General features: G+C 34.4%; 1 protein-coding gene across 5 annotated transcripts in view; it reads left to right on the plus strand.

Annotated features, from left to right (window-relative positions):
- The window catches only part of ACXD (Adenylyl cyclase X D), a 78,224-nt gene that overhangs the window by 41,611 nt on the left and 9,483 nt on the right, over nucleotides 1-27,130 (plus strand). For all 5 annotated transcript variants that reach the window (XM_075304051.1, XM_075304052.1, XM_075304055.1 and 2 more), the window contains 7 exons: nucleotides 7,666-7,810; nucleotides 7,887-8,023; nucleotides 8,094-8,379; nucleotides 17,161-17,342; nucleotides 18,110-18,328; nucleotides 18,384-18,630; nucleotides 18,694-18,801. In XM_075304051.1, the coding sequence (XP_075160166.1) occupies nucleotides 7,666-7,810; nucleotides 7,887-8,023; nucleotides 8,094-8,379; nucleotides 17,161-17,342; nucleotides 18,110-18,328; nucleotides 18,384-18,630; nucleotides 18,694-18,801 (1,324 nt within the window). The remainder of the gene's footprint in view (nucleotides 1-7,665; nucleotides 7,811-7,886; nucleotides 8,024-8,093; nucleotides 8,380-17,160; nucleotides 17,343-18,109; nucleotides 18,329-18,383; nucleotides 18,631-18,693; nucleotides 18,802-27,130) is intronic.

The raw sequence follows: 27,130 nt of genomic DNA on the forward strand, positions 1-27,130 counted from the left end.
TTATATTTACAAACATTTTATGTCCCAAACATAATATGTTCTAACATATTAACATATATGTCCCAAACATGTTATGCTAGTTTATGAACATTATATGCTTGCACTCAAAAATATTGTGTTTAAAAATTTGTGTTCCAAACATATAATGTTTATAGCCAAACATATGAAAAACAGTCTTTTTCATCCGTGTAGAAATAAAATTTTGACAAAATTTTCTATAGAAATAAAATGTTGACCAAATTTTCTATAGATATAAAATTATGACAAAATTTTCTATAGAAATAAAATTTTGACCAAATTTTCTATAGATATAAAATTATGACAAAATTTTCTATAGAAATAAAATGTTGACAAATTCTCTATAGAAATAAAATGTTGACAAAATTTTCAGTAGAAATAAAATTTTGACAAAATTTTCTATAGAAATAAAATGTTTACCAAATTTTCTATAGATATAAAATTATGACAAAATTTTCTATAGAAATAAAATTTTAACCAAATTTCCTATAGATATAAAATTATGACAAAATTTTTTATAGAAATAAAATTATGACAAAATTTTCTATAGAAATAAAATTTTGACAAAATTTGCTATAGAAATAAAATGTTGACAAAATTTTCCATAGAAATAAAATTTTGACAAAATTTTCTATAGAAATAAAATGTTGACAAAATTTTCTATAGAAATAAAATTTGACAAAATTTTCTATAGAATAAAATTTTGACAAAATTTTCTATAGAAATAAAATTATGACAAAATTTGCTATAGAAATAAAATGTTGACAAAATTTTCCATAGAAATAAAATTTTGACAAAATTTTCTATAGAAATAAAATGTTGACAAAATTTTTTATAGAAATAAAATTTGACAAAATTTTCTATAGAATAAAATTTTGACAAAATTTTCTATAGAAATAAAATTATGACAAATTCTCTATAGAAAAAAAATGTTGACAAAATTTGCAGTAGAAATAAAATTTTGACAAAATTTTCTATAGAAATAAAATGTTTACCAAATTTTCTATAGATATAAAATTATGACAAAATTTTCTATAGAAATAAAATTTTAACCAAATTTCCTATAGATATAAAATTATGACAAAATTTTTTATAGAAATAAAATTATGACAAAATTTTCTATAGAAATAAAATTTTGACAAAATTTTCTATAGAAATAAAATGTTGACAAAATTTTCTGTAGAAATAACATTTTGACAAAATTTTCTATGGAAATAACACTTTGACAAAAATTTCTATACAAAAGTTTGCAAAAAAATAATATTTTTTTGTTTGGTAAACTACCAAAGTAAGAATTTCTCCCAATTTTGGTAGATTATTTTTGGCTCGAGTGGCAATCGTGCTCCTGTCCGTTCTTATGTTCATCTACTTCTGTGGGCAAAAAGTGTAGCGAATTTTAAATTTTCAATATAAAAGAAATCACCATGACACGCTGTATGAAAGTAGCTTTGCGGTATTTCGGCCGTTTGCCGGTGAAGCGTCGTGTTGACAAAAGTACTACGGATTGGGATCCGGAGATAACGTTGGCCATTATGCGGAAGAAATGAAGCGAGGAATATCCGTTTCAAGTCATCATTGATCTGACCATTGAAAATGTTCACTATCCTATACAATACACTGATATAAATGTTTGTAATTCTTGAATTATCTTTATGAAAAAGTGGGACACTTTTTTAAAATGAGTGTACCACCTTTTATGTCTTGTGACACCTTTGTGCCACTTTCTAGACATTCTCAACGGTAACACTGGCTCTAACTATAACCGCTAGTGGTTTCCAATCCATAATTATAAATATCCGTCCATAATTATAAATGACCTAAAATATCATTTTCTGCCACCTAAAGTTTAGGACAAGCAATTTACTCAATATTAAGGACAAATATCTTTTGCTTTGGCTTTTGCCTAAATACATTTGTGTGCGAACATCTCACCTTTCCTCTTCCTAATTTTCATTTTTATACCCTCCACCATAGGATTGGGGGTTGTGGTGAAATTCTGAGTCGATCTAAGCATGTCCGTCCGTCCGTCCGTCGTCCGTCTGTTGAAATCACGCTAACTTCCGAACGAAACAAGCTATCGACTTGAAACTTGGCACAAGTAGTTGTTATTGATGTAGGTCGGAATTGAAAATGGGCCATATCGGTTCACTTTTACGTATAGCCCCCATATAAACGGACCCTCAGAATTGGCTTGCGGAGACTCTAGCAGAAGCATATTTCATCTGATCTGGCTGAAATTTGGTACATGGTGTTGGTATAAGGTATCTAACAACCATGCAAAAATTTGTCCACATCGGTCCATAATTATATATAGCCCCCATATAAGCCGATCCCCAGATTTGGCTTGCGGAGCCTCAAAAAGAAGCAAATTTCATCCGATCCGGCTGAAATTTGTTACATGTAGTTGGTGTATGGTCTGTAACAACCATGCAAAAATTGGTCCACATCGGTTCATAATTATATATAGACCCCATATAAACCGATCCCCAGATTTGGCTTGCGGAGCCTCAAAGAGAAACAAATTTCATCCGATTCGGTTGAAATTTGGAACATGGTGTTAGTATATGGTCTCTAACAACCGCGCGAGAATTGACCCATATCTATGTATAGCCCACATATAAACCGTTCTCCAGATTTGACCTACGGAGCCTCTTGGAGGAGCAAAATTCATCCGATCCGGTTCAAATTTGGAACGTGGTGTTAGTATATGACCGATAACAACCATACCAAAATTGGTCCCTATCAGTCTATAGTTATATAGCCGATCCCCAATCACCCAAGAATTGGTCCATATCGGTTCATAATCATGGTTGCCACTCGAGCCAAAAATAATCTACCAAAATTTTATTTCTATAGAAAATTTTGTTAAAATTTAATTTCTATAGAAAATTTTTTCAAAACTTTATTTCTATAGAAAATTTTGTCAAAATTTTTTTCTATAAAAAATTTTGTTAAAATTTTATTTCTATAGAAAATTTTGTCAAAATTTTATTTCTATAGAAAATTTTGTCAAACTGAATTATATACGTATTTAATCGGTTTTTTTAGACCCTCCACCATAGGATGGTGGTATATTAACTTTGTCATTCCGTTTGTAACACATCGAAATATTGCTCTAAGACCCCATAAAGTATATATATTCTGGGTCGTGGTGAAATTCTGAGTCGATCTGAGCATGTCCGTCCGTCCGTCTGTTGAAATCACGCTAACTTCCGAACGAAACAAGCTATCGACTTGAAACTTGGCACAAGTAGTTGTTATTGATGAAGGTCGGATGGTATTGAAAATGGGCCATATCGGTCCACTTTTACGTATAGTCCCCATATAAACGGACCCCCAAATTTGGCTTGCGATTACTCTAAGAGAAGCAAATTTCATCCGATCCGGCTGAAATTTGGTACATGCACAAATTGGTCCACATCGGTCCATATTTAATTATATATAGCCCCCATATAAACCGAAACCCCGATTTGGCATGCGGAGCCTCTAGAGAAGCAAATTTCATCCGATCCGGCTGAAATTTGGTACATGGTGTTAGTATATGGTCTCTAATGACCATGCAAAAATTGGTCCATAATTATATATAGCCCATATATAAACCGATCACCATATTTGACCTCCGGAGCCTATTGGAAGGCCAAAATTCATCTGATTCAGTTGAAATTTGGTACGTGGTGATAATATATGACCCAGGCAAAAATTGGTCGAAATCGGTCAATAATTATATATAGGCCCCATATAAACCGATCCCCAGATTTGACCTCCGGAGCCGCTTGGAAGAGCAAAATTCATCCGATTCGGTTGAAATTTGGTACGTGATGTTAGTATATGGTATCCAACAACCATGCAGGAATTGGTTCATATCAGTCCATAATTATATATAGCCCCCATATAAACCGATCCCCAGATTTGACCTCTGGTGCCTTTTGGAGAAGCAAAATTCATTCGATCTGGTTGAAATTTGGTACGTGGTGGTAGTATGTGATATTTAACAGCCACGCCAAAAGTGGTCCATATCAGTCCATAATCGTATATAACCCCCTTATAAACCGATCCCGAGATTTGGTTTTGGAGCCTCTTGAAGGAGCAAATTTCATCCGATCCGGCTGAAATTTGGTACATGGTGTTAGTATATGGCCGTTAACAACCATGCCTATCTAGGTCCATATCGGTCTATAGTTATATATACCCCTCAGATAAATCGATCCCCAATCACACAAAAATTGGTCCATATCAAGTTCATAATTGATATGGACCAAAAAAGGTATGTATAGATAAGTCTACAAATAATTACGAATCGATATGGACTTTTGCACGGTACGTAGAGAGCCAGAATTGAAATATGGGGGTCGCTTATATGGGGGCTATATAATATAAGCGAACCCCATATTTCAATTCTGGCTCTCTACTTACCGTGCAAAAGTCCATATCGATTCGTAATTATTTGTAGACTTATCTATACATACCTTTTTTGTCTAATATATACCACGTATGGACTAACTCACAATTTAGAAAACGATGTTAAGAAGTTTTAAGATAACACAACCCAAGTAATTCGATTGTGGATGACAGTCATTCGTACAAGTTTCTACCACTACTTATTTCATGGCCAAAAGTATGCCTGGGGAGAAGTAATTTCCTCCTAGGACATGCGTATGTAAAGGGTGATACGGTCAAAATTTGGTCAATATAAACTTGACGTATTTCTTTCAATTTTGCATTTAAAAAACCTGAACACCCCTCATTTTGAAGGTGTGTGTGTGTGTAGAATGTTGCTCCTATTTTGATTTTGGAATTCACTCTTCAGTTGTCAAAATGCCGTCCAAGCAAGAAGAGCAGCGTATCAAAATTTTGCTCGCGCATCGCGAAAATCCGAGCTACTCGCACGCAAAGCTGGCAAAATCGCTAAAAGTTGCCAAATCAACCGTTACAAATGTAATTAAAGTGTTTAGGGAACGTTTGTCGACAGCCAGGAAGTCTGGATCGGGGGGAAATCGAAAACCGGACGCCGCTGAGACGACAAAGAAAGTTGCCGGTAGTTTCAAGCGAAACCCTAACCTCTCTCTCCGAGATGCCGCAAATAAGCTGGGTGTATCGTCTACAACCGTGCATCGAGCCAAAAAACGAGCCGGACTATCGACTTACAAAAAGGTAGTGAGTCCAAATCGCGATGATAAACAAAATACGACGGCCAAAACGCGATCCCGGAGGCTGTACACGACGATGCTGACGAAGTTTGACTGCGTGGTAATGGACGACGAAACCTACGTCAAAGCCGACTACGAGCAGCTTCCGGGACAGGAGTTTTATACGGCAAAAGGAAGGGGAAAGGTAGCAGATATTTGCAAGCACATAAAACTGTCAAAGTTCGCAAAGAAATATCTGGTTTGGCAAGCCATTCGGATTTGGAAAAGCGAAAGCCTAACTGAATATTTTTCCTGAATTTTATACTAATTGAACTTGAAAAAGAAATTTAATTTGATTTTTTAAATAAACGATTTCACCGATTTACACGCGTTTTCCCTTGACCAAATTTTGACCGTATCACCCTTTAAATGTAATCCGAAGCGATGCCAATTAATAAGTGGTTATTAATTACAAATCTTCAGACAACGTGTCCTATAGCATTGTACAAGGCCATAGCATCATAAAAACTTCTATTCTTCCACCTTATAGTTCCATTTTTACAGGCGAAATTACAGCAGTCTTTGAGGCTATCAAATTTGTATCTAATAAAAGGGGTAAATACGCTATTTGTTCCGATTCACTCTCTACAATTAAAATGATAGCCAAAATCTCCAACAGAGATTATAGCTCTTATATCAGAAATGTGTTGATCCATAGACACCCAAATATTGTCGTTATATGGACCCCAGGTCACTGTAATATAAGCGGAAATGAATTTGCAGACATGACTGCGAAAAATGCCCTCAAATCTCCATTAGTAACCTCTGCGAACTATAACACAAGAGATATACTGAAATATATCACAAAATCGCATATAAACAATGACAATGCACTGGAGAAATCAAGTAGCTGGTACACCCTCACAAAAAATCGCTTCTGTAACATATACTCCCAAACATATTTTGCTTCAATAATGTTGTCTTCCAAAAAACAATATGTTATTATGTGACCATATAATATGTTTGGAAGCATTTTGCACCCAAAAATATTATATGCTTAAAACAAATTCTCCGAAACAATATTGTGCTCAAAATTTTATTTATTTATTTATATATTTACAATCATAATGAATTACGAAAATAAACAGGTAATGTAGGTGCTAACAACATAGGTTTTCGACCTGAATGCTCAAAATTTTGTTTCTGCCTAATTGTATATTCCCCCACATCTTTCTCACTTCCACGAGATTTTTTAGTTCTTAGCACCTTTTTCTGTAATACAAACATTGTAGAAGAAATTATTCAATTTTATGATTTTTATTTTATTTTAATTTTACCTTTTGCCGGACGGGGATTCGAACAGCGGACCACACAGTTTGTAAGGATCAAAGAAGTAGCTGATCAATTGCCCAAGGAAAAATAAAATGTTAATTTTGTAATAACAAGCAACAACCACCAACTTAATTCAATATCGCTCCCTGTTAAATAGCGTTCCAAGCTACTAAACACATATATGTTTATAGGCTATTTCTAAATTAATATATGTTTGCATTCAAGCATATTATATTTACAAACATTTTATGTCCCAAACATAATATGTTCTAACATATTAACATATATGTCCCAAACATGTTATGCTAGTTTATGAACATTATATGCTTGCACTCAAAAATATTGTGTTTACAAATTTGTGTTCCAAACATATAATGTTTATAGCCAAACATATGAAAAACAGTCTTTTTCAACCGTGTATAGAAACGTAAATCCCAGCAAACTAACAATAAATAATTATGCAAGTCCACATCTCAATGAATTTAATAGAAAAGATCTCATAAAAATAATAAGATTGAGACTTGGTCATACATTAATCACACATGGTCATCTATTGAAAATCACTGATCTACCTTCATGCAATTGCCCACACGTCGATATCATGAGCCTTCAACACATATTCTATCAATGTAATGACACTAGAGCAGCCAGGAATACATTTTTTGATGGAAAAGATCCAATATTGTTCCTTTCTAACCCATCTAACGATAATAAACGGAACATTATTAATTTCCTTAAAAATACAAATTTGTATAGATATATTTAAATCAAATTGTAATATCTATTTAGCAATTTAAATAGAGTAAGAACAAAAAAAAATAAATATATGTACATTTAACGCTATTAAAGTTAAGATCTAACACTGTTATTGTAGTTATGAGCTTAAGGCCTTTGTAGCTATAGCTCTCTTCATGTTAGCTTTAAATTTGTAATTCTAAGTTAACTAATAATAAAAAAAAAAATTTTTAAATAGGCGTACCTACAAGATTACCGGGTAATGAGATTTTTTGCTGGGATTGTCCAAATCCGTGATGAACACCGTCGCTGTGCTTAGTTTTAATGTCCAAAATATCCCCAATACTTGTAACACAGAGCATTATTGACTTAGACGAATAAATAATTAATTAATTTCATACAAACAAAATCACCTTACTTTTTGCTTACAATTGCAATTCTATTACTTTTTCAGAAAATTATTTATTGAACCCCATGAAAATGTCAGTATACTCTATGCTGATGTTGTTAATTATACTCACTTGACAACGACTCTGGATGTGAAAACTTTGGTGGAAACCCTACATGACCTATTTGTAAAATTCGATACGGCTTCGGAGGTACATATGAATACCCGCTATATTTGAAATATATTTTGTAAAATTTATTTACCTACGAATTATCTCATCACACAAGGAATACAACGTATTACGCATTAAATTTTTGGGTGATTGCTATTATTGCGTTGCCGGTGTCTCCATTCCCAACGAGTATCACGCCAAATGTTGTGTTGATCTTGGTTTGCGTATGATTAAGGATATACGCGATGTAAGGTATTATTCAAGCCAAGATATTTTTCGTGAATTATAAATATTTTTTAAATTCTATCGAAATTTCTTTTAGAACAAGACGAAAATTAAATATCGACATGCGTATAGGTGTCCACACTGGACGTATACTATCGGGTGTGTTGGGAGCTTGTAAACTTCAATATGATATATGGTCCAAAGATGTGGATATTGCAAATCGTTTAGAACAAACTGGCATGGCGGGTAGGGTACATGTTAGCGAGCAGACTTTGAGAGAGCTTGAGGGTGAGTATATGTATGAAGAGGGAACCGCACAAGGTCGAGTCGATCCAGTATTGAAGGAGAATAATATCAGGACTTTTCTCATAAAACCACCAAGGGTAAGTAGATATCTTTTATCTATCATATGGGAATTCTGACAAAACCAAACCGGTTTCATTCCGCAACTATATGAAAATAATCTAACCTTTTTCTACACTGAAAAATTGTCGTGAGGTCAAAGATTTCATGTCTTTAAAATACGAATGCAAATTTTGCTTAGCATAGAAGACGTATTTCTCTAATATAAAGTTTTTTTCCTTGTCCAAAAGTCGATACACTTTTGAATGAAGTCATATTGTCCTTATAGTTAAGTGATTTCACATAAAAATGGGTATCATCACATGGAGGAAAAAATGTTTGGACTAAGGTGATCTTGACTTTAATAATTCAGAAACATTCTTTAAATTTGTTGTCTTTTCGTTCAAATATAGGACATGTTTTTCAACAATTTATTTTAAAGACGTTTTTTACTTGAAATATAGCATAATTTCTACTGGAAGTCGAGTCTTAATTTGGAAAATAAAGTTGTCGTTAACTCGTTTTTATACCCTTCACCATAGGATGGGGGTATATTAGCTTTGTCATTCCGTTTGTAACACATCGAAATATTGCTCTAAGACCCCATAAGTATATACATATATTCTGGGTCGTGGTGAAATTCTGAGTCGATCTGAGCATGTCCGTCCGTCCGTCTGTTGAAATCACGCTAACTTCCGAACGAAACAAGCTATTGACTTGAAACTTGGCACAAGTAGTTGCTATTGACGTAGGTCGAATGGTATTGCAAATGGGCCATATCGGTCCACTTTTACGTATAGCCCCCATATAAACGGACCCCCAAATTTGAATTGCAGACCCTCTAAGAGAAGCAAATTTCATCCGATCCGGCTGAAATTTGGTACATGGTGTTGGTATATGGTCTCTAACTACCATGCAAAAATTGGTCCGCATCGGTCCATAATTATATATAGCCCCCATATAAACCCCCGATTGTGCTTTCGGAGCCTCTAAGAGAAGCAAATTTCATCCGATCCGGCTGAAATTTGGTACATGGTGTTAGTATATGGTCTCTAACAACTATGCAAAAATTGGTCCACATCGGTCCATAATTATATATAGCCCCCATATAAACCGATCCCCAGATTTGGCTTGCGGAGCCTCTGAGAGAAGAAAGTTTCATCCGATCCGGCTGAAATTTGGTACATGGTGCTAGTATATGGTCTCTAACAACTATGCAAAAATTGGTCCACATCGGCCAATAATTATATATAGCCCCCATATAAACCGATCCCCCGACTTGGCTTGCGGAGCCTCTAAGAGAAGCAAAGTTCATCCGATCCGGCTGAAATTTGATATGGTCTCTAATGGCCATGCAAAAATTGGTCGAAATCGGTCCATAATTATATATAGCCTCCATATAAACCGATCCCCAGATTTGACCTCCGGAGCCCCTTGGAAGAGCAAAATTCATCCGATTCGGTTGAAATTTGGTACGTGATGTTAGTATATGGTATCCCACAACCATGCAGGAATTGGTTTATATCAGTCCATAATTATATATAGCACCCATATAAACCAATCCCCAGATTTGACCTCCGGTGCCTTTTGGAGAAGCAAAATTCATCCGATCTGGTTGAAATTTTGTACGTGGTGGTAGTGATATTTAACAACCATGCCAAAAGTGGTCCATATCGGTCCATAATCATATATAGCCCCCATATAAACTGATCCCGAGATTTGGTTTTGGAGCCTCTTGGAGGAGCAAATTTCATCCGAGTCAGTTGAAATTTGGTACATTGTGCTAGTATATGGCCGTTAACAACCATGCCTAACTAGGTCCATATCGGTCTATAGTTATATATAGCCCTCAGATAAATCGATCCCCAATCACACAAAAATTGGTCAATATCAATAATTGTATATAGCCCCCATATAAGCGACCCCCATATTTCAATTCTGGCTCCCTACGTACCGTGCAAAAGTCCATATCGATTCGTAATTATTTGTAGACTTACATACCTTTTTGTCTAATATATACACGCTCACAAAAAATCGCTTCTGTAACATATACTCCCAAACATATTTTGCTTCAAGCATATACATTTTTGGGTATTGCCCAAATATTTATATGTTTGATCTCTTCCAATATATAATATGTTTGAAAGCATATTGGTCTAAACAATATATGTTTGGGTAGTCTAAGTTCCAAACATTTTGTATTTTTGCATACAAATTCAATAATGTTGTCTTCCAAAAAACAATATGTTATTATGTGAACATATAATATGTTTGGAAGCATTTTGCACCCAAAAATATTATATGCTTAAAAAAAATTCTCCCAAACAATATTGTGCTCAAAATTTTATTTATTTATTTATATATTTACAATCATAATGAATTATGAAAATAAACAGGTAATATAGGTGCTAACAACATAGGTTTTCGACCTGAATGCTCAAAATTTTGTTTCTGCCCAATTGTATATTCCCCCACATCTTTCTCACTTCCACGAGATTTTTTAGTTCTTAGCACCTTTTTCTGTAATACAAACATTGTAGAAGAAATTATCCAATTGTATGATTTTTTTTTTTTAATTTTACCTTTTGCCGGACGGGGATTCGAACAGCGGACCACACAGTTTGTAAGGATCAAAGAAGTAGCTGATCAATTGCCCAAGGAAAAATAAAATCTTAATTTTGATATAACATGCAACAACCACCAACTTAATTCAATATCGCTCCCTGTTAAATAGCGCTCCAAGCTACTAAACACATATATGTTTATAGGCTATTTCTAAATTAATATATGTTTGCATCCAAGCATATTGTATTTACAAACATTTTATGTCCCAAATATAATATGTTCCAACATATTAACATATATGTCCCAAACATGTTATGCTAGTTTATGAACATTATATGCTTGCACTCGAAAATATTGTGTTTAAAAATTTTTGTTCCAAACATATAATGTTTATAGCCAAACATATGAAAAACAGTCTTTTTCATCCGTGTACAACGTATGGACTAACTCACAATTTAGAAAACGATTTAAGATACCACAACCCAAGTAATTCGATTGTGGATGACAGTCTTTCGTAGAAGTTTCTCCGCAATCCATGGTGGAGGGTACATAAGATTCGGTCTGGCCGAACTTACGGCCGTTTATACTTGTTAAAGGACTTTGATAGCATATGAAGAAAAAAAGCTGAAAAAGCGAAGCAAGTACACAAAACCCAAATTTAAAAGGGAATTGTGTCTTAAAAGTATCCTTTTTGTATTCTCCGCTTCTTTGACTTGGAATCAATACCAAAATTTTTAAAGTAATGACAAAATCTTTGGAACATGGCATGCTTTTTCAGTGTACTCTTATTAACAAAGAATCTTGAAATGAACTTAGTTCAACAATTGTAAACACTTATTCTCAAATAGAGGTGTGCACGTGACACGAAATTGCTGATGGTAACGAGTGTGCGTGAGCATGATTAAAAAACCAAATATCGTGCGTGAGTGTGCGTAAGTAACGAATTTCGGAAAAATACGCTCACGAAAATAATCCCGCCTACGGACATAAAACTTACGAGTTGAATCATTTACAATTTTAGAGCGCATTCACATTACGCTCGAAATCTACTACAAGTGTATTTGATATCCCTTTTTAATAAGGCAAATGACATTTGAAATTTGGGTAAAGTGGATTTTGGAAGTATAATGTGTATGAGGTATTAGTGACACCTGAAATTTTAAAAGTTAATTAACGCTCGCGATTTTAACCATGTTCATGTTTTCAGACAAATTTTCAGAATTATTCGTGAGACACGATATTTTTCGTGAGTCACGGTATTTTTCGTAAGTCAAGACATTTTCGTACGTGAGTACAACATTTCTTTTCGTGAGTGTGCGTGAGTCTTACCAAACAATATCGTGAGTGAGTCTGATTTTTCCGTTGTGAGTGTGTGTGAGCGTAAGTAAAATATTACTCACGTGCACCCCTCTACTCTCAAATGGAAATTTTGTTTACTTTTATATACTCATCAATAGCAAGGGTTAACTTGTAAGTGTGACTGATAAGTAGGTAATACCAGCAAAGACTGGATAAGTAGTTGAGCAATACCGTATTCTTTGAAATAATGACTTACCATCACTGGATCGGTTAGGTTATCATGCATTATATTGTAATGGGTACGTAGCAACTACTTTTGTTGATTATTTGTTACAAACTACATTATTTTCTCGTATTTTGTCCCCGCTTATCATTTAGCTCATGGTAATGCTTATAGGATACGTCCTTGCTAAATTAGAAAAGATTTCCATTTAAAGGTATTTTCTTACCAATTTTTAAAAAAAGTTACCTCCAAGATTATTTGGTTTGTTCTGAGTACTATTGAGCTTGAGAAATAAACTAAAATGTATTTGATCTGTGGTAGTATCCATGAAAATCGAACGTACGAGGTATTGCAGAGGGTATGACACAACTCCTTTTGGTAAACAGCTTTTTAACTTAGCAACTTACCCAGATTTTGCTGGATTGGGATTTATTCTAGGAGAACTTTCATTAAATTAGGAAAAAGAGCATCGCGGGGAACATTCTCCCTATGTCACTGATTCTTGTCGGGATATAGAAGAACTTATGAGTTGGTTCAGTTTTCTGGAACCAAACTCAAATTCATCCGGGACCTTAAATTATATCGGAAACTGGAAAATGTCTTTCTATAAGTGTTTGGTAACTTGTGGGTTCATCCGTTTGCAGATGATCAGAAGTTTCGAAGGCGGCTTCGTTATGTTGCGGAACGTTCTCGATGGAAGAAAGTTTGACTGAACTACGGAAGTTGGCCAGTAGTAGCTTCGAGGATGATAGAAACTTCAACTTCCGTATGATAATTGCCACAGTTTCAGTTGAATTATTTTCATAGTTGAACCACAAACCCAACTCTTATAAGAGTTACGGCCATTTTCATGTAGATCCGTTATCCTTTAACTGGCAGTTAACAGAAAGAAAAATGGAAATATCTTTTCTCCTATTAACTTTAACTGAAAAATTTTCAGCAGTTAAGTTTGTAGCAGGCATATGGAATATATGGTATACGCAAGATGACAGATATGTAGATATCACGGTTTAAAAGTTCGTTAGCTAACGTAGAACTAACGGAGCTTCATGAAAATGGGGGTTAGTGTTTGAACTGCCGACCTAAACTTTAGTAATTGAAATACGTCCGAAGACTCATTAATTCAATTGTACAACGATCTCTCATTTTTATTAACTGCCCACCGAGGTCTCAGTGTATGAATTGAAGATCAATGTATCAAGGTTTGAATTGCATACTTAAGGATACGTTTTTGAGCCGAAATCTCTGTTTTTGAACTGCACACGGAAATTTATTTGTGTGAAGCCAGGTGAAATTGTTAGCACGACCGCCTTACAACGGACAATGGGTTCAATTCCAGTTTCGACAAACTACCAACAAGTTTTTCAGCGGTAGATTATCCCCTTTCAGTAATGCTGGTGACTTTTTTGAGTGTTTCAAAGCTTCTCTAAGTGGTTTCACCGCAATGTGGAATGCCGTTCGAACTCGGCTATAAAAAGGAGGTCCCTTGTAATTGAGATAGATATGGAATCGGGCAACACTTAGTGATAAGATAGAAGGCCACCAATGTGGTATCCCAATGGGCTGAATAATCTAAATGAGTCTGAAATATCGACTCACCTCACCTAAGGTAACCTTGTGGGAAGAAAGCTAATTGGAATGGCATAAAAGGACATTTCCGTGAGCTAAATCCTTCTCTAATGCGTAAGCTTCTGAGAGGAATTGCGAAACATGAACGCAGCTGCCTCTTACTTTTTATAAGTGGATCATATCTTCATGTCATGTCAAACTTTCCAGAGAAGACAGCGCCGGTTCAGAGATCGTGTTTGTGACATACCTCAGGAATAGGATATTACTTTACGGGATTGGTTATATTACTCTGCTAATCTTAAGATCAGTAAACACAAACGGAACTTGCGGTTAGAATACCAAAGCAATGAAACCAGTGAAATTAAGGTGTTTAGCCGCTAAAATTGTTCAATTGTCCTTGTAAGTCATTAGCCGAAGAAGGTCCTCAAATCACTCGCCGGCATATGAACTTGCCAGGAGCCGGACCAAAGACATACTCGTATGTATGGTAGCAATATGTCACTTAAAGCAGCGAAATATTATTTTCATATAAAGATGGTCAAATTATGGTATATTTTGTGGAATATCCAGTGGGGTATATTTAAAGGGCCATATTTATAAAAATTAGAAGAAAAAAAAACAAGTATATACGGCCGTAAGTTCGGCCAGGCCGAAGCTTATGTACCCTCCACCATGGATTGCGTAGAAACTTCTACTGAAGACTGTCATCCATAATCGAATTACTTGGGTTGCGGTAACACTTGCCGATGGCAAGGTATCTTAAAACTTCCTAACACAGTCTTCTAAATTACAAGGTAGTCCATACGTAGTATATATTAAACTAAAAAAGGCCGATTAAATACGTATATAAAAGTCTAAAGTTTCTATAGAAATAAAATTTTGACAACATTTTCTATAGAAGTAAAATTTGGAAAAAAATTTTCTATAGAAATAAAATTTTGGCAAAATTTTCTATAGAAATAAAATTTTGACAAAATTTTCTATAGAAATAAAATTTTGACAAAATTTTCTATAGAAATAAAATTTTGACAAAATTTTCTATAAAAATAAAATTTTTACAAAATTTTCTATAGAAATAAAATTTTGACAAAATTTTCTATAGAAATAAAATTTTGGCAAAATTTTCTATAGAAATAAAATTTTGACAAAATTTTCTATAGAAATAAAATTTTGACAAAATTTTCTATAGAAATAACATTTTGACAATGTTTTCCATAAAAATAAAATTTTGGTAGATTATTTTTGGCTCGAGTGATATGGACCAAATTTTTGTGTGATTGGGGATCGGCTATATATAACTATAGACCGATATGGACCAATTTTGGCATGGATATTAGCGGCTCTATACTAACGGCCCTATACTATGCCAAATTTGAGGACGATCGGACTTAAACTGCGACCTGTACTTTGCGCACAAAAATACATGAACAGACAGACAGACAGACAGACAGACAGCCAGACAGACGGACATCGCTAAATCGACTCAGAATTTAATTCTAAGACGATCGGTATACTAAACGATGGGTCTCAGACTTTTCCTTCTTGGCGTTACATACAAATGCACAAACTTATTATACTACTGTGGTACAGGCCGAAGCTTATGTACCCTCCACCATGGATTGCGTAGAAACTTCTACTGAAGACTGTCATCCATAATCGAATTACTTGGGTTGCGGTAACACTTGCCGATGGCAAGGTATCTTAAAACTTCCTAACACCGTCTTCTAAATTACAAGGTAGTCCATACGGAGTATATATTAAACTAAAAAAGGCCGATTAAATACGTATATAATTAAGTTTAAAGTTTCTATAGAAGTAAAATTTGGAAAAAAATTTCTATAGAAATAAAATTTGGAAAAAGTTTTCTATAGAAATAAAATTTTTAAAAAATTGTCTATAGAAATAAAATTTTGACAAAATTTTCTATAGAAATAAAATGTTGACAAAATTTTCTATAGAAATAAAATTTTGACAAAATTTTCTATAGAAATAACATTTTGACAATGTTTTCCATAAAAATAAAATTTTTGTAGATTATTTTTGGCTCGAGTGATATGGACCAAATTTTGTGTGATTGGGGATCGGCTATATATAATTATAGACCGATATGCACAAATTTTGGCATGGATATTAGCGGCCCTATACTAACACCACGTTGCAAATTTCAACCGGATCGGATGAATTTTGCTCCTCCAAGAGGCTCCGGAGATCAAATCTGGGGAACGGTTTATATGGGGGCTATATATAATTATGGACCGATATGGACCAATTCTTGCGTGTTTGTTAGAGATCACATTCTAACACCATGTTCCAAATTTCAACCGGATCGGATGAATTTTGCTCCTCCAAGAGGCTCCGGAGGACAAATCTGGGAATCGATTTATATGGGGGCTATATATAATTATGGACCGATATGGACCAATTTTTGGATGGTCATTAGAGAACATATACCAACACCATGTACCAAATTTCAGCCGGATCGGATGAAATTTTCGTTTCTTAGAGGCTCCGCAAGCCAAATCGAGGGATCGGTTTATATGGGGGCTATATATAATTATGGACCGATGTGGACCAATTTTTGCATGGTCATTAGAGAACATATACCAATATCATGTACCAAATTTCAGCCGGATCGGATGAAATTTGCTTCTCTTAGAGGCTCCGCAAGCCAAATCTGGGGATCGGTTTATATGTGGGCTATATGTAATTATGGACCGATATAGACCAATTTTTGCATGGTTGTTAGAGACCATATACTAACACCATGTACCAAATTTCAGCCGGATCGGATGAAATTTGCTTCTCTTAGAGCAATCGCAAGCCAAATTTGGGGGTCCGTTTGTATGGGGGCTATACGTAAAAAGAGACCGATATGGCCCATTTGCAATACCATCTGACCTACATCAATAACAACTACTTCTGCCAAGTTTCAAGTCGATAGCTTGTTTCGTTCGGAAGTTAGCGTGATTTCAACAGACGGACGGACATGCTCAGATCGACTCAGAATTTCACCACGACCCGTAATATATATACTTTATGGGGTCTTAGAGCAATATTTCGATGTGTTACAAACGGAATGACAAAGTTAATATACCCCCATCCTATGGTGGAGGGTACAACAAATTTACCACTATCTACTTAACACTATCTTCCATTAATATTTCAGTACGCTTCCTACAATGAACAACGACGACCGTGGGCTGGTGTTAGACGACAAATAGAGCGTAACCGCACAGATACAGCAACCGATTTTATGCAAAACAATATCCAGCAATTCAATCAAATAAGAACTCAAGCTAAATTGGAAATGAGTCGAGAATTGGATAAAATGCCTATTGGAAGAATACAGTGAGTACAACAATTAATTTGGACAATGTGTGCACTAGAGGTGTGCGCGTGACACGAAATTCTCGTGAGTCGTGAATAAAATCCAAAGCAACTCCCGTGAGTGTTCGTGAATGGGACTAATATAAATATGTCGTACGTGAGCGTGCGTGAGAAGTAAAATAGGTTCGTGAATAAAATTTCTGGAAAATCACGCTCACAAAAATAATCAAGATTTTGTTCGCATTCGTATGTTAACTGAAATTATTTTAGCTCTCTAACTGTATGCCATTTTTGAATTTTGTTACCTTTGCTGATTTCCGTTTGGAAAATATCGTGAGTCTTGTGAATTTGTCGTGAGTCACGTAAATTGTCGTAAACCGTGCGTGAATGTGAGTCTTTAAAAGTAGTTCGTGCGTGAGTACTGGTTTTCATTTCGTGAATATGCGTGAGTGGGATTGGTTACCACACGTATCGTTCGTGAATAAATATTTTGCTTCGTGAATGTCCGTGAGTGCTAGTGAAATTTCAGTCACGCGCACACCACTAGTGTGCACCCTGTCCTGTCATCTCTGCGACAGATATAACAATCTTGCCCTCAGTATTTGGGCATTGAAAGCTTGAATGTCCATTAGATCAGAACATCTAACCAGACTAATTTTAGTTTAAATTGTGTAAAATGTTAATTTTTTTGCATTTTTAACAAAGTGGCCACTCAATCACTGGAGAAAGAATTTCTGGCAAATAATGGATGCTTGCTTAGACAAAATTTTCTTTTACATTTTTTAAAGGGTTTCTAAGTTTTGCTTTGATCGCTCGAAACGTCTAACCCAAGACGAACAAGAGGAACAAAATTTTCGAAGAAATATAACATCAGTTGGACTATTTTTCAAAGATTGGCGTTGGGAAATGCAATTTCTACAGGAACCAGATGATATGCTCAAATACAGTGTGATCATGGGTGTCATAATATTTTTAGGAATAATGGCCATACAATCCATCAATAAAATGTAAGTATAAAAAAAATTGTTTCTTCCTAACGTTTTATTATTTCACTTATATCAGACAATCAGCAAATTTCTGGGCCACAAATGCCGTTTATATAGTCCTTATGATCATTGTGATCTTCCTGGCATGGTTTAAGAAACTCTGGATAATGTTTTATGCAGAGACTCTGCAATCAGAACCCCAGAATAAATTTGTTCTCTTCCTGTTTGATGCTTCGAAGCGGGTCCAAAGTAGTATTACTGCACGAGTTACCATTTATCTGTTGATCATTGTAATCCATTGTTCAGCGACATTTATACAATTGGTAAATGGAAATATATAAAATGAAGCTTGAATATTTTTTTAATTGATTCCGTAATAATTTTAGTTAGATTGTAATAATTGGCCCGTGTTCACCGATGTCGATTCGAAAAATATAACTAATTTACAGCAATACTCAAATGGTCAAGCATGTGATATGGGATTCAACCCTTGGGTGAGTATAATCACATTACCCATAATACTGAGACAATATTTAAATTCTAAACGACTAGACTGAAGAGTTATTAGAGATAATTATTACTGAGTATGTCATCAAAGTGAAATTTCGTTTCTATAACATTTTGTCGGGGAAGAAAATATTTTTTCTTTATGTGTATCTTGTCAGAATACAGTAACTTTGATCTGCTTTAAAATTTAACTAGGGAAAAGTTCAAATTCTTATCATAAAACAAGTAAGGAAAGTCTAAAGTCGGGCGGTGCCGACTATATTATACCCTGCACCACTGTATAGATTTAAATTTTCGATACCATATCACATCCGTCAAATATGTTGGGGGCTATATATAAAGGTTAGTCCCAAATACATACATTTAAATATCACTCGATCTGGACAGAATTTGATAGACTTCCACAAAATCTATAGACTCAAAATTTAAGTCGGCTAATGCACTAGGGTGGAACCCAATGTTAGTAAAAAAAAATATGGGAATCGTTTAAATCTGAAGCAATTTTAAGGAAACTTCGCAAAAGTTTATTTATGATTTATCGCTCGATATATATGTATTAGAAGTTTAGGAAAATTAGAGTCATTTTTACAACTTTTCGACTAAGCAGTGGCGATTTTACAAGGAAAATGTTGGCATTTTGACCATTTTTGTCGAAATCAGAAAAACATATATATGGGAGCTATATCTAAATCTGAACCGATTTCAACCAAATTTGGCACGTATAGCTACAATGCTAAATCTACTCCCTGTGCAAAATTTCAACTAAATTGGAGTTAAAAATTGGCCTCTATGGCCATATGAGTGTAAATCGGGCGAAAGCTATATATGGGAGATATATCTAAATCTGAACCGATTTCAACCAAATTTGACACACATTGCTACAATGCTAATTCTACTCCCTGTGCAAAATTTGTACTAAATCGGGACAAAAAATTGGCCTCTGTGGTCATATGAGTGTATATCGGGCGAAAGCTATATGGTATATGGGAGCTATATCTAAATCTGAACCGATTTCAACCAAATTTGACATGCATAGCTACAATGCTAATTCTACTCCCTGTGCAAAATATCAATTAAATCGGAGGAAAAGATTGACCACTGTGGTCATATGAGTGTAAACGGACGAAAGCTATATATGGGAGATATACCTAAATATGAATTTCAACCAAATTTGGCACGCATAGCTACAATGCTAATTCTACTCCCTGTGCAAAATTTCAACTAAATCGGGGCAAAAAATTGGCCTCTGTGGTCTTATGAGTGTAAATCGGTCGAAAGCTATATATGGGAGCTATATCAAAATCTGGACCAGATTTCAATAAAATTTGGCACACTTGACTACACTACTAAGTGTACTCCTAGTGCATAATTTCAACCAAATTGGGGTAAAACTCTGGCTTCTGGGACCGTATTAGTCCATATCGGGCGAAATATATATATGGGAGCTATATCTAAATCTGAACCGATTTCTTCCAAAATCAATAGGGTTCTATTCTGAGCCAAAACACATACTTGTGCCAAATTTGAAGTCGATTGGACTAAAACTGAGACCTAGACTTTGATTAAAAAATGTGTTCACGGACAGACGGACATGGCTATATCGACTCAGAAGCCCACCCTGAGCATTTTTGCCAAAGACACCATGTGTCTATATCGTCTCATTCTGGGTGTTGCAAACATATTTATTTATTTAATCAACCAACGCCCTTCTGGACAACATGTTGATAGAAATTCAATCAATAGAGCTCTAGAATTCCAAATAAAAACTTAACCTTATAATTAAAACGAAACTAAAAAAAAACTTAAAATTAAAATCCTAACGCACAACCCTTTATACATAGCAAACAAGAAATTAAAACGCATTGAGTTTGAAATTGTCAGTGAGATGATAAATATTTACATTATAGAGTAGATAAATAATTTAACAAATTCCTTTTAAATGTAAAAGGAGTAATAGAGAAATTTTTAAGGTGGTGAGGTAGCGAGTTCCATAACCTGGCTACACGTACAGAAAACGATCTCTCAAAGACAAGATGGTGAAAATGATCCAACAGCACCTGTGTATTTCTAGTCGTATTCAAAAACGTTATTGACTCCATCAAATACAGTGGTGAACCAAATTTCACCACACAGAAGAAAAAATACAAGCATCTCAAGTTTAAAAAGTTGTCAAATGAACAGCCCAAAAACTGAAAAGAGTAGAAGTCGTATTTATCACTCGCATGTGAGCCATAAACGTATCTTAAAATACCATGAAAACAAGAATGTAATTTACGTAAGTTCGATGCATTAGTACCTGAATAAACCTCCAGTCCATACAAAATATTCGGCATGAGTAGCCTGAGCTAGTCTGTGTCGTGCATCAATCGGTAGAATAACATCAATATTATATAACTTCCTTAGAGTCAGATTCACTTTTGAGCAGACAGAGGAAATATGACCCGTGAAACTCAGTCCGGAATCAATCTCAAATCCTAAACAGGAAACGGAAGTAGAACAAGGTACAACAGAATTCTGTACCGTAATACTTGCAGAGTGATCGCGCGCCCCATGAAACAAAACACAATTAGTTTTCCGCACATTTAAGCATATATTATTCTCGTAACACCACACAGAAATACGCCCAATATCGTCGTCAAGTTCCCGAATGCAATTACCCAAAGAAGAATCCGAAGAATTATATAATTGGATGTCATCCGCATAGATCCCAAGCTCAGAAAAATGAACACATTCGCAAATGTCATTGACATATAACATAAAAAGCAACGGACCTAGAATGGAACCTTGCGGGACACCATAGTGTATTGCACGAGTCCCAGATGAACTTATAATACCCTGTTCCACAGTGTGGCGCAGGGTATAAAAATATTTGTTTAAAACAAATTTGTCCTAAATAAAACCAAAGCCGAAAGGGTGGCTTTGGAATATATTAAAAATTTACATTACACGTTGTATCGTTTGTAAAGAACAGAGCAGCAGAGGTTTGCAAATAAAGTTGTGTGTTTTCTTTAAACGAAGTTCCTTTAAATGTGCATGTGTGTACATTATAATCTGGTCTAAAAATAGATCTGCTTGGCTGTATGCGTTACTTATTTGCTAATGACTATAGCGCTTTTTGTGTGTTGAAGAGTACAGAATGGCTGAAATATAATGCAACAAAGTAAAGCGCCAAATTTCTTTATGAGTTTAGATTTATTCGAGTTGGCTAATTTTTGTACGAATTATTGCCTTCAAATAGCCGACAAAGCCATCAAATGGTGCACGTAATTGATTCTGCGGTAGTTTGGCATATTGCCAGCGTCGCGCCTTTTTAAAATTATCTGCACTTTGATATTTTTTAATGCCGACCTTATTCTCTGAAATATCCCAGGCGCAGAAGTCCAACGGATTGAGAAATGAAGCGAGGAGTCTCCTTTTTAAGTCATTCCGTTGACGCGTGCCTGAGTTCTATTGAAATGTGCATGCCCTGCGGCCGAAATTGTTGCTTACTCAAGGCTTCAATACTGTCCTTAAGACATATTCACAATAATATTCGGATTTATTTTGATCACACCGTCAACGAATAATAAATTTATTTGTGATGGAAGTCGAGCGTAATCGTTAGAGCACTCCAGCTTTAAAAATCTGTTATTTCTCGTACCATTGTCGTGATTCTACCAGTGTTACATCACGTCCAAAAAGTTGACGATAAAAACACCAGAAATTATCGGAAAAATGAAAGCCAGATTTCGACCCAGCAAAAACTGGGTAAGCACTAGTGATTCTTTCAGTAATACCGCTAATCAAAAAGTTACTACTTGCAGTATTACCTGGGATTTAAGAATAATAACTTACCTGTGTAGGCAAAAAGTGATTCTTTCTATTAATACCGGTAATCAAAATCATATTTTGAGGTCCGGGTTCGACTCTACCGTTAATAGTAGCGAAAAGTAATGCCAAATTACATTTCAGAAAAAAATTGCCAATAAAATGTACCTTTGTTTTCTAAAGTTGTATAGTACATAATTTATATTACAAAATAAGATCATTGAATAGATCCATGTCGTGGAGCGTGGTATAGTGTGTTGGATTACAAAACAACAGGGGTGAGTTCGTACTTTTTGGGTATCTTTATGGTAAAAATATTATTTTTGGAGAGCTGGTATGCTTACGAAGAAGTACTTATTTTTCGACTGCTTGTATGCTTGCACGGAAGTACTTTCCTCCAATGTCATGCCCGTGTAAAAGTATTACTACTGATATATGTACGAGGAAGTTGTTACCAATTTGGCGCAGGCATACTTGTACTCATACCTGGTAATAGGAGTTTTTGCTGGGGAAATCCACGTCGGAGTGACAGAAAACATCATCGCAATGGCCTCAAACAAATCTACGGATCTCAATAGCGGTTGCCACCGTTGCTGGAATTCTACCAAAGATGGTGGATTTGTAATTCTTGATGTTTTGGTAGATTTTACAAAATACTCCTCTACAACTTCATTTGTTATAGAAACACAATTTTGGTGAAATCTTTTATAGAAAAAAAATTTTGGCCAAATTTTCTAATCTCTACCGCACAAATCTCCGGATCGGAATAGCGGTTGCCACAGTTAGTATCGGTTTTGGTAAATTTTGTAAAATACTCCTCTCCAACTAATAGGTACTTCAATTTTTTTAGAAATAAAATTTTGGCACAATTTTCTATCGAAATAAAATTTTGACACAATTTTCTATAGAAATAAAATTTTAACAAAATTTTCTATAGAAATAAAATTTTGACTAAATTTTTTATAGAAATAAAATTTTGGTAAAATCTTTTACGGAAATAAAATTTGTATCTAATTATACAATTATTTTTCGAGCTTTTTGGACAGATATAGATTAAGGAACATGGTTAATAGAGCCATTGAAAAGAAAACGCCAGATACAAATTTATACACGCCTGGACTGTACATGTTTCGGTTCGGGCGAATGAACCTTTCCACAGCCTTTAGTATAGATCTGGCAGGGAGAGATTTTGGGCCCTTTATGCTAACTCCTTATGGAGAAAACATTTGGGAATTTTCCTCTTACAAATTGAATCATCTTTTCTCCCACTGTACATCATCTTTTCATATAACTTACAAGTCCCTTAATCTTATTATACCCTCCATCATAGGATTGGGGTATATTAACTTTGTCATTCCGTTTGTAACACATCGAAATATTGCTCTAAGACCCCATAAAGTATATATATTCTGGGTCGTGGTGAAATTCTGAGTCGATCTAAGCATCCGTCCGTCTGTTGAAATCACGCTAACTTCCGAACGAAACAAGCTATCGACTTGAAACTTGGCACAAGTAGTTGCTATCGATGTAGGTCGGATGGTATTGAAAATGGGCCATATCGGTCCACTTTTACGTATAGCCCCCATATAAAGGGACCCTCAGATTTGGCTTGTGGAGCCTCTAACAGAAGCATATTTCATCCGATCCGGCTGAAATTTGCTATATATGGTGTTGGTATATGGTCTATAATAACCATGCAAAAATTGGTTCACATCGGTTCATCATTATATATATAAACCGATCCCCAGATTTGGCTTGCGGAGCCTCAGAGAGAAGAAAATTTCATCCGATCCGACTGAAATTTGGTACATGGTATTGGTATATGGTCTCTAACAACCGTGCAAAAATTGGTCCACATCGGTCCATAATTATATATAGTTCCCATATAAACCGATCCCCAGATTTGGTTTGCGGAGCCTAAAAGAGAAGCAAATTTCATCCGATCCGGCTGAAATTTGGTACATGGTGTTGGTATATGGTCTCTAACAATCATGCAAAAATTGGTTCACATCGGTTCATCATTATATATAGCCCCCATATAAACCGATACCCAGATTTGGCTTGCGGAGCCTCAGAGAGAAGAAAATTTCATCCGATCCGGCTGAAATTTGGTACATGGTATTGGTATATGGTCTCTAACAACCGTGCAAAAATTGGTCCACATCGGTCCATAATTATATATAGTTCCCATATAAACCGATCCCCAGATTTGGCTTGCGGAGCCTAAAAGAGAAGCAAATTTCATCCGATCCGGCTGAAATTTGGTACATGGTGTTGGTATATGGTCTCTAACAACCATGCAAAAATTGGTCCACATCGGTTCATAATTATATATTGCCCCCATATAAACCGATCCCCAGATTTGGCTTGCGAAGTCTCCAAGAGAAGCAAATTTCATCCAATCCGGTTGTAATTTGGAACATGGTGTTAGTATATGATCTTTAACAACCGTGCCACAATTGTATATAGCCCCCATATAAAACATTCTCCAGATTTGACCTCCGGAGCCTCTTGGAGGAGCAAAATTCATCCGATCCGGTTCTAATTAGGCACGTGGTGTTAGTATATGGTCGCTAACAACCATACGAAAATTGGTCCAATCACACAAAAATTGGTCCATATCGGTTCATAATCATGGTTGCCACTAGAGCCAAAAATAATCTACCAAAATTTTATTTCTATAGAAAAATTTGTCAAAATTTTATTTCTATAGAAAATTTTGTCAAAATTTTATTTCTGGAGAAAATTTTGTTAAAATTTAATTCGGTTCATAATAGAATTTTCATCATTGTCAAACTTTTATTTCTATAGAAAATTTTGTCAAAATTTTATTTCTATAGAAAATTTTGTCAAAATTTTATTTTTATAGAAAATTTTGTTCAAATTTTATTCGGTTCATAATCATGGTTGCCACTCGAGCCAATAATAATGTACCAAGATTTTATTTCTATAGAAAATTTTGTCAAAAGTTTATTTCTATAGAAAATTTTGTTAAAATTTTATTTCTGTAGAAATTTTTGTCAAAATTTTCTTTCTATAGAAAATTTTGTCAAAATTTTTATTTCTATAGAAAATTTTGTGAAACTTTTATTTCTATAGAAAATTTTGTTAAAATTTTATTATGTAGAAAATTTTGTCAAAATGTTATGTCTACTTTGTCAAACTGAATTATATACGTATTGGATCGATCTTTTTTGATTTAATATATACCACGTATGGACTTACATACAATTTAGAAGATGGTGTTAGGAGGTTTTAAGATACCTTGCCATCGGCAAGCGTTACCGCAACTTAAGTAATTCGATTATGGATGGCAGTGTTTAGATGAAGTTTCTACGCAATCCATGATGGAGGGTACATAAGCTTCGGCCTGGCCGAACTTACGGCCGTATATACTTGTTTGATTTAATATATACCACGTATGGACTTACATACAATTTAGAAGATGGTGTTAGGAGGTTTTAAGATACCTCGCCATCGGCAAGCGTTACCGCAACTTAAGTAATTCGATTGTGGATGGCAGTGTTTAGATGAAGTTTCTACGAATCCATGATGGAGGGTACATAAGCTTCGGCCTGGCCGAACTTACGGCCGTATATACTTGTTTTTATTTCGTTTTGTTACATAGTAATGCAACAACACGAAATTTATTTTTAGCAAGCTAATTTGTTAGAATTCACCTAAGTGGTGAATAGTCGAACAATGCTTATTGTTTCTACAGTCAACTACAACAACATGTGACAACTTACAGAAACTGGCTTCCAGGATACAACTCGAAAAATAATTGTATAATTAGATATAATGTATTTGGACGTCAATTGCCTGTTTCGGTATCAGGTTAACATGAAATATAATAAATAAAATTTGGCAAAATTTTCTATAGAAATAAAATATTGACTAAATTGTCTAAAAAAATAAAATTGGGACAACATTTTCTTTGGAAATCAAATTTTGACACAATTTTCTATATAAATAAAATTCGGCAAAATTTTCTATAGAAATAAAATTTTGACAAAATTCTCTATAAAAATAAAATTTTGACAAAATTATCTATAGAAATAAAATTTTGACAAAATTTTCTATAGAAATAAAATTTTAATAAAATTTTCTATAGAAATAAAATTTTGACTAAATTTTTTATAGAAATAAAATTTTGGTAAAATCTTTTACGGAAATTTGGCAAAATTTTCTATAGAAATAAAATGTTGACAAAATTTTCTATAGAAATAAAATTTTGACAAAATTCTCTGCAGAAATAAAATTTTGACAAAATTTTCTATAGAAATACAATTTTGGTAAAATATTTTATACTACTGAAACTTTCGACAGCATTTGAAATAGAAATAAAATTTTGAAAAAGTTATATATATATATATAAATAAAGTTTTGACAAAATTTTTGTAGAAATAAAATGTTAGTAAAATCTTTTATAGAAATAAAATTTCGACAAAATTTTTTATAGAAATAAAATTTTGACAAAATTTTTTATAGAAATAAAATTTTGATAAA

Source organism: Haematobia irritans, chromosome 4 (assembly GCF_050003625.1).
Source record: "Haematobia irritans isolate KBUSLIRL chromosome 4, ASM5000362v1, whole genome shotgun sequence".
NCBI classification, from domain to species: Eukaryota; Metazoa; Arthropoda; class Insecta; order Diptera; family Muscidae; genus Haematobia; species Haematobia irritans.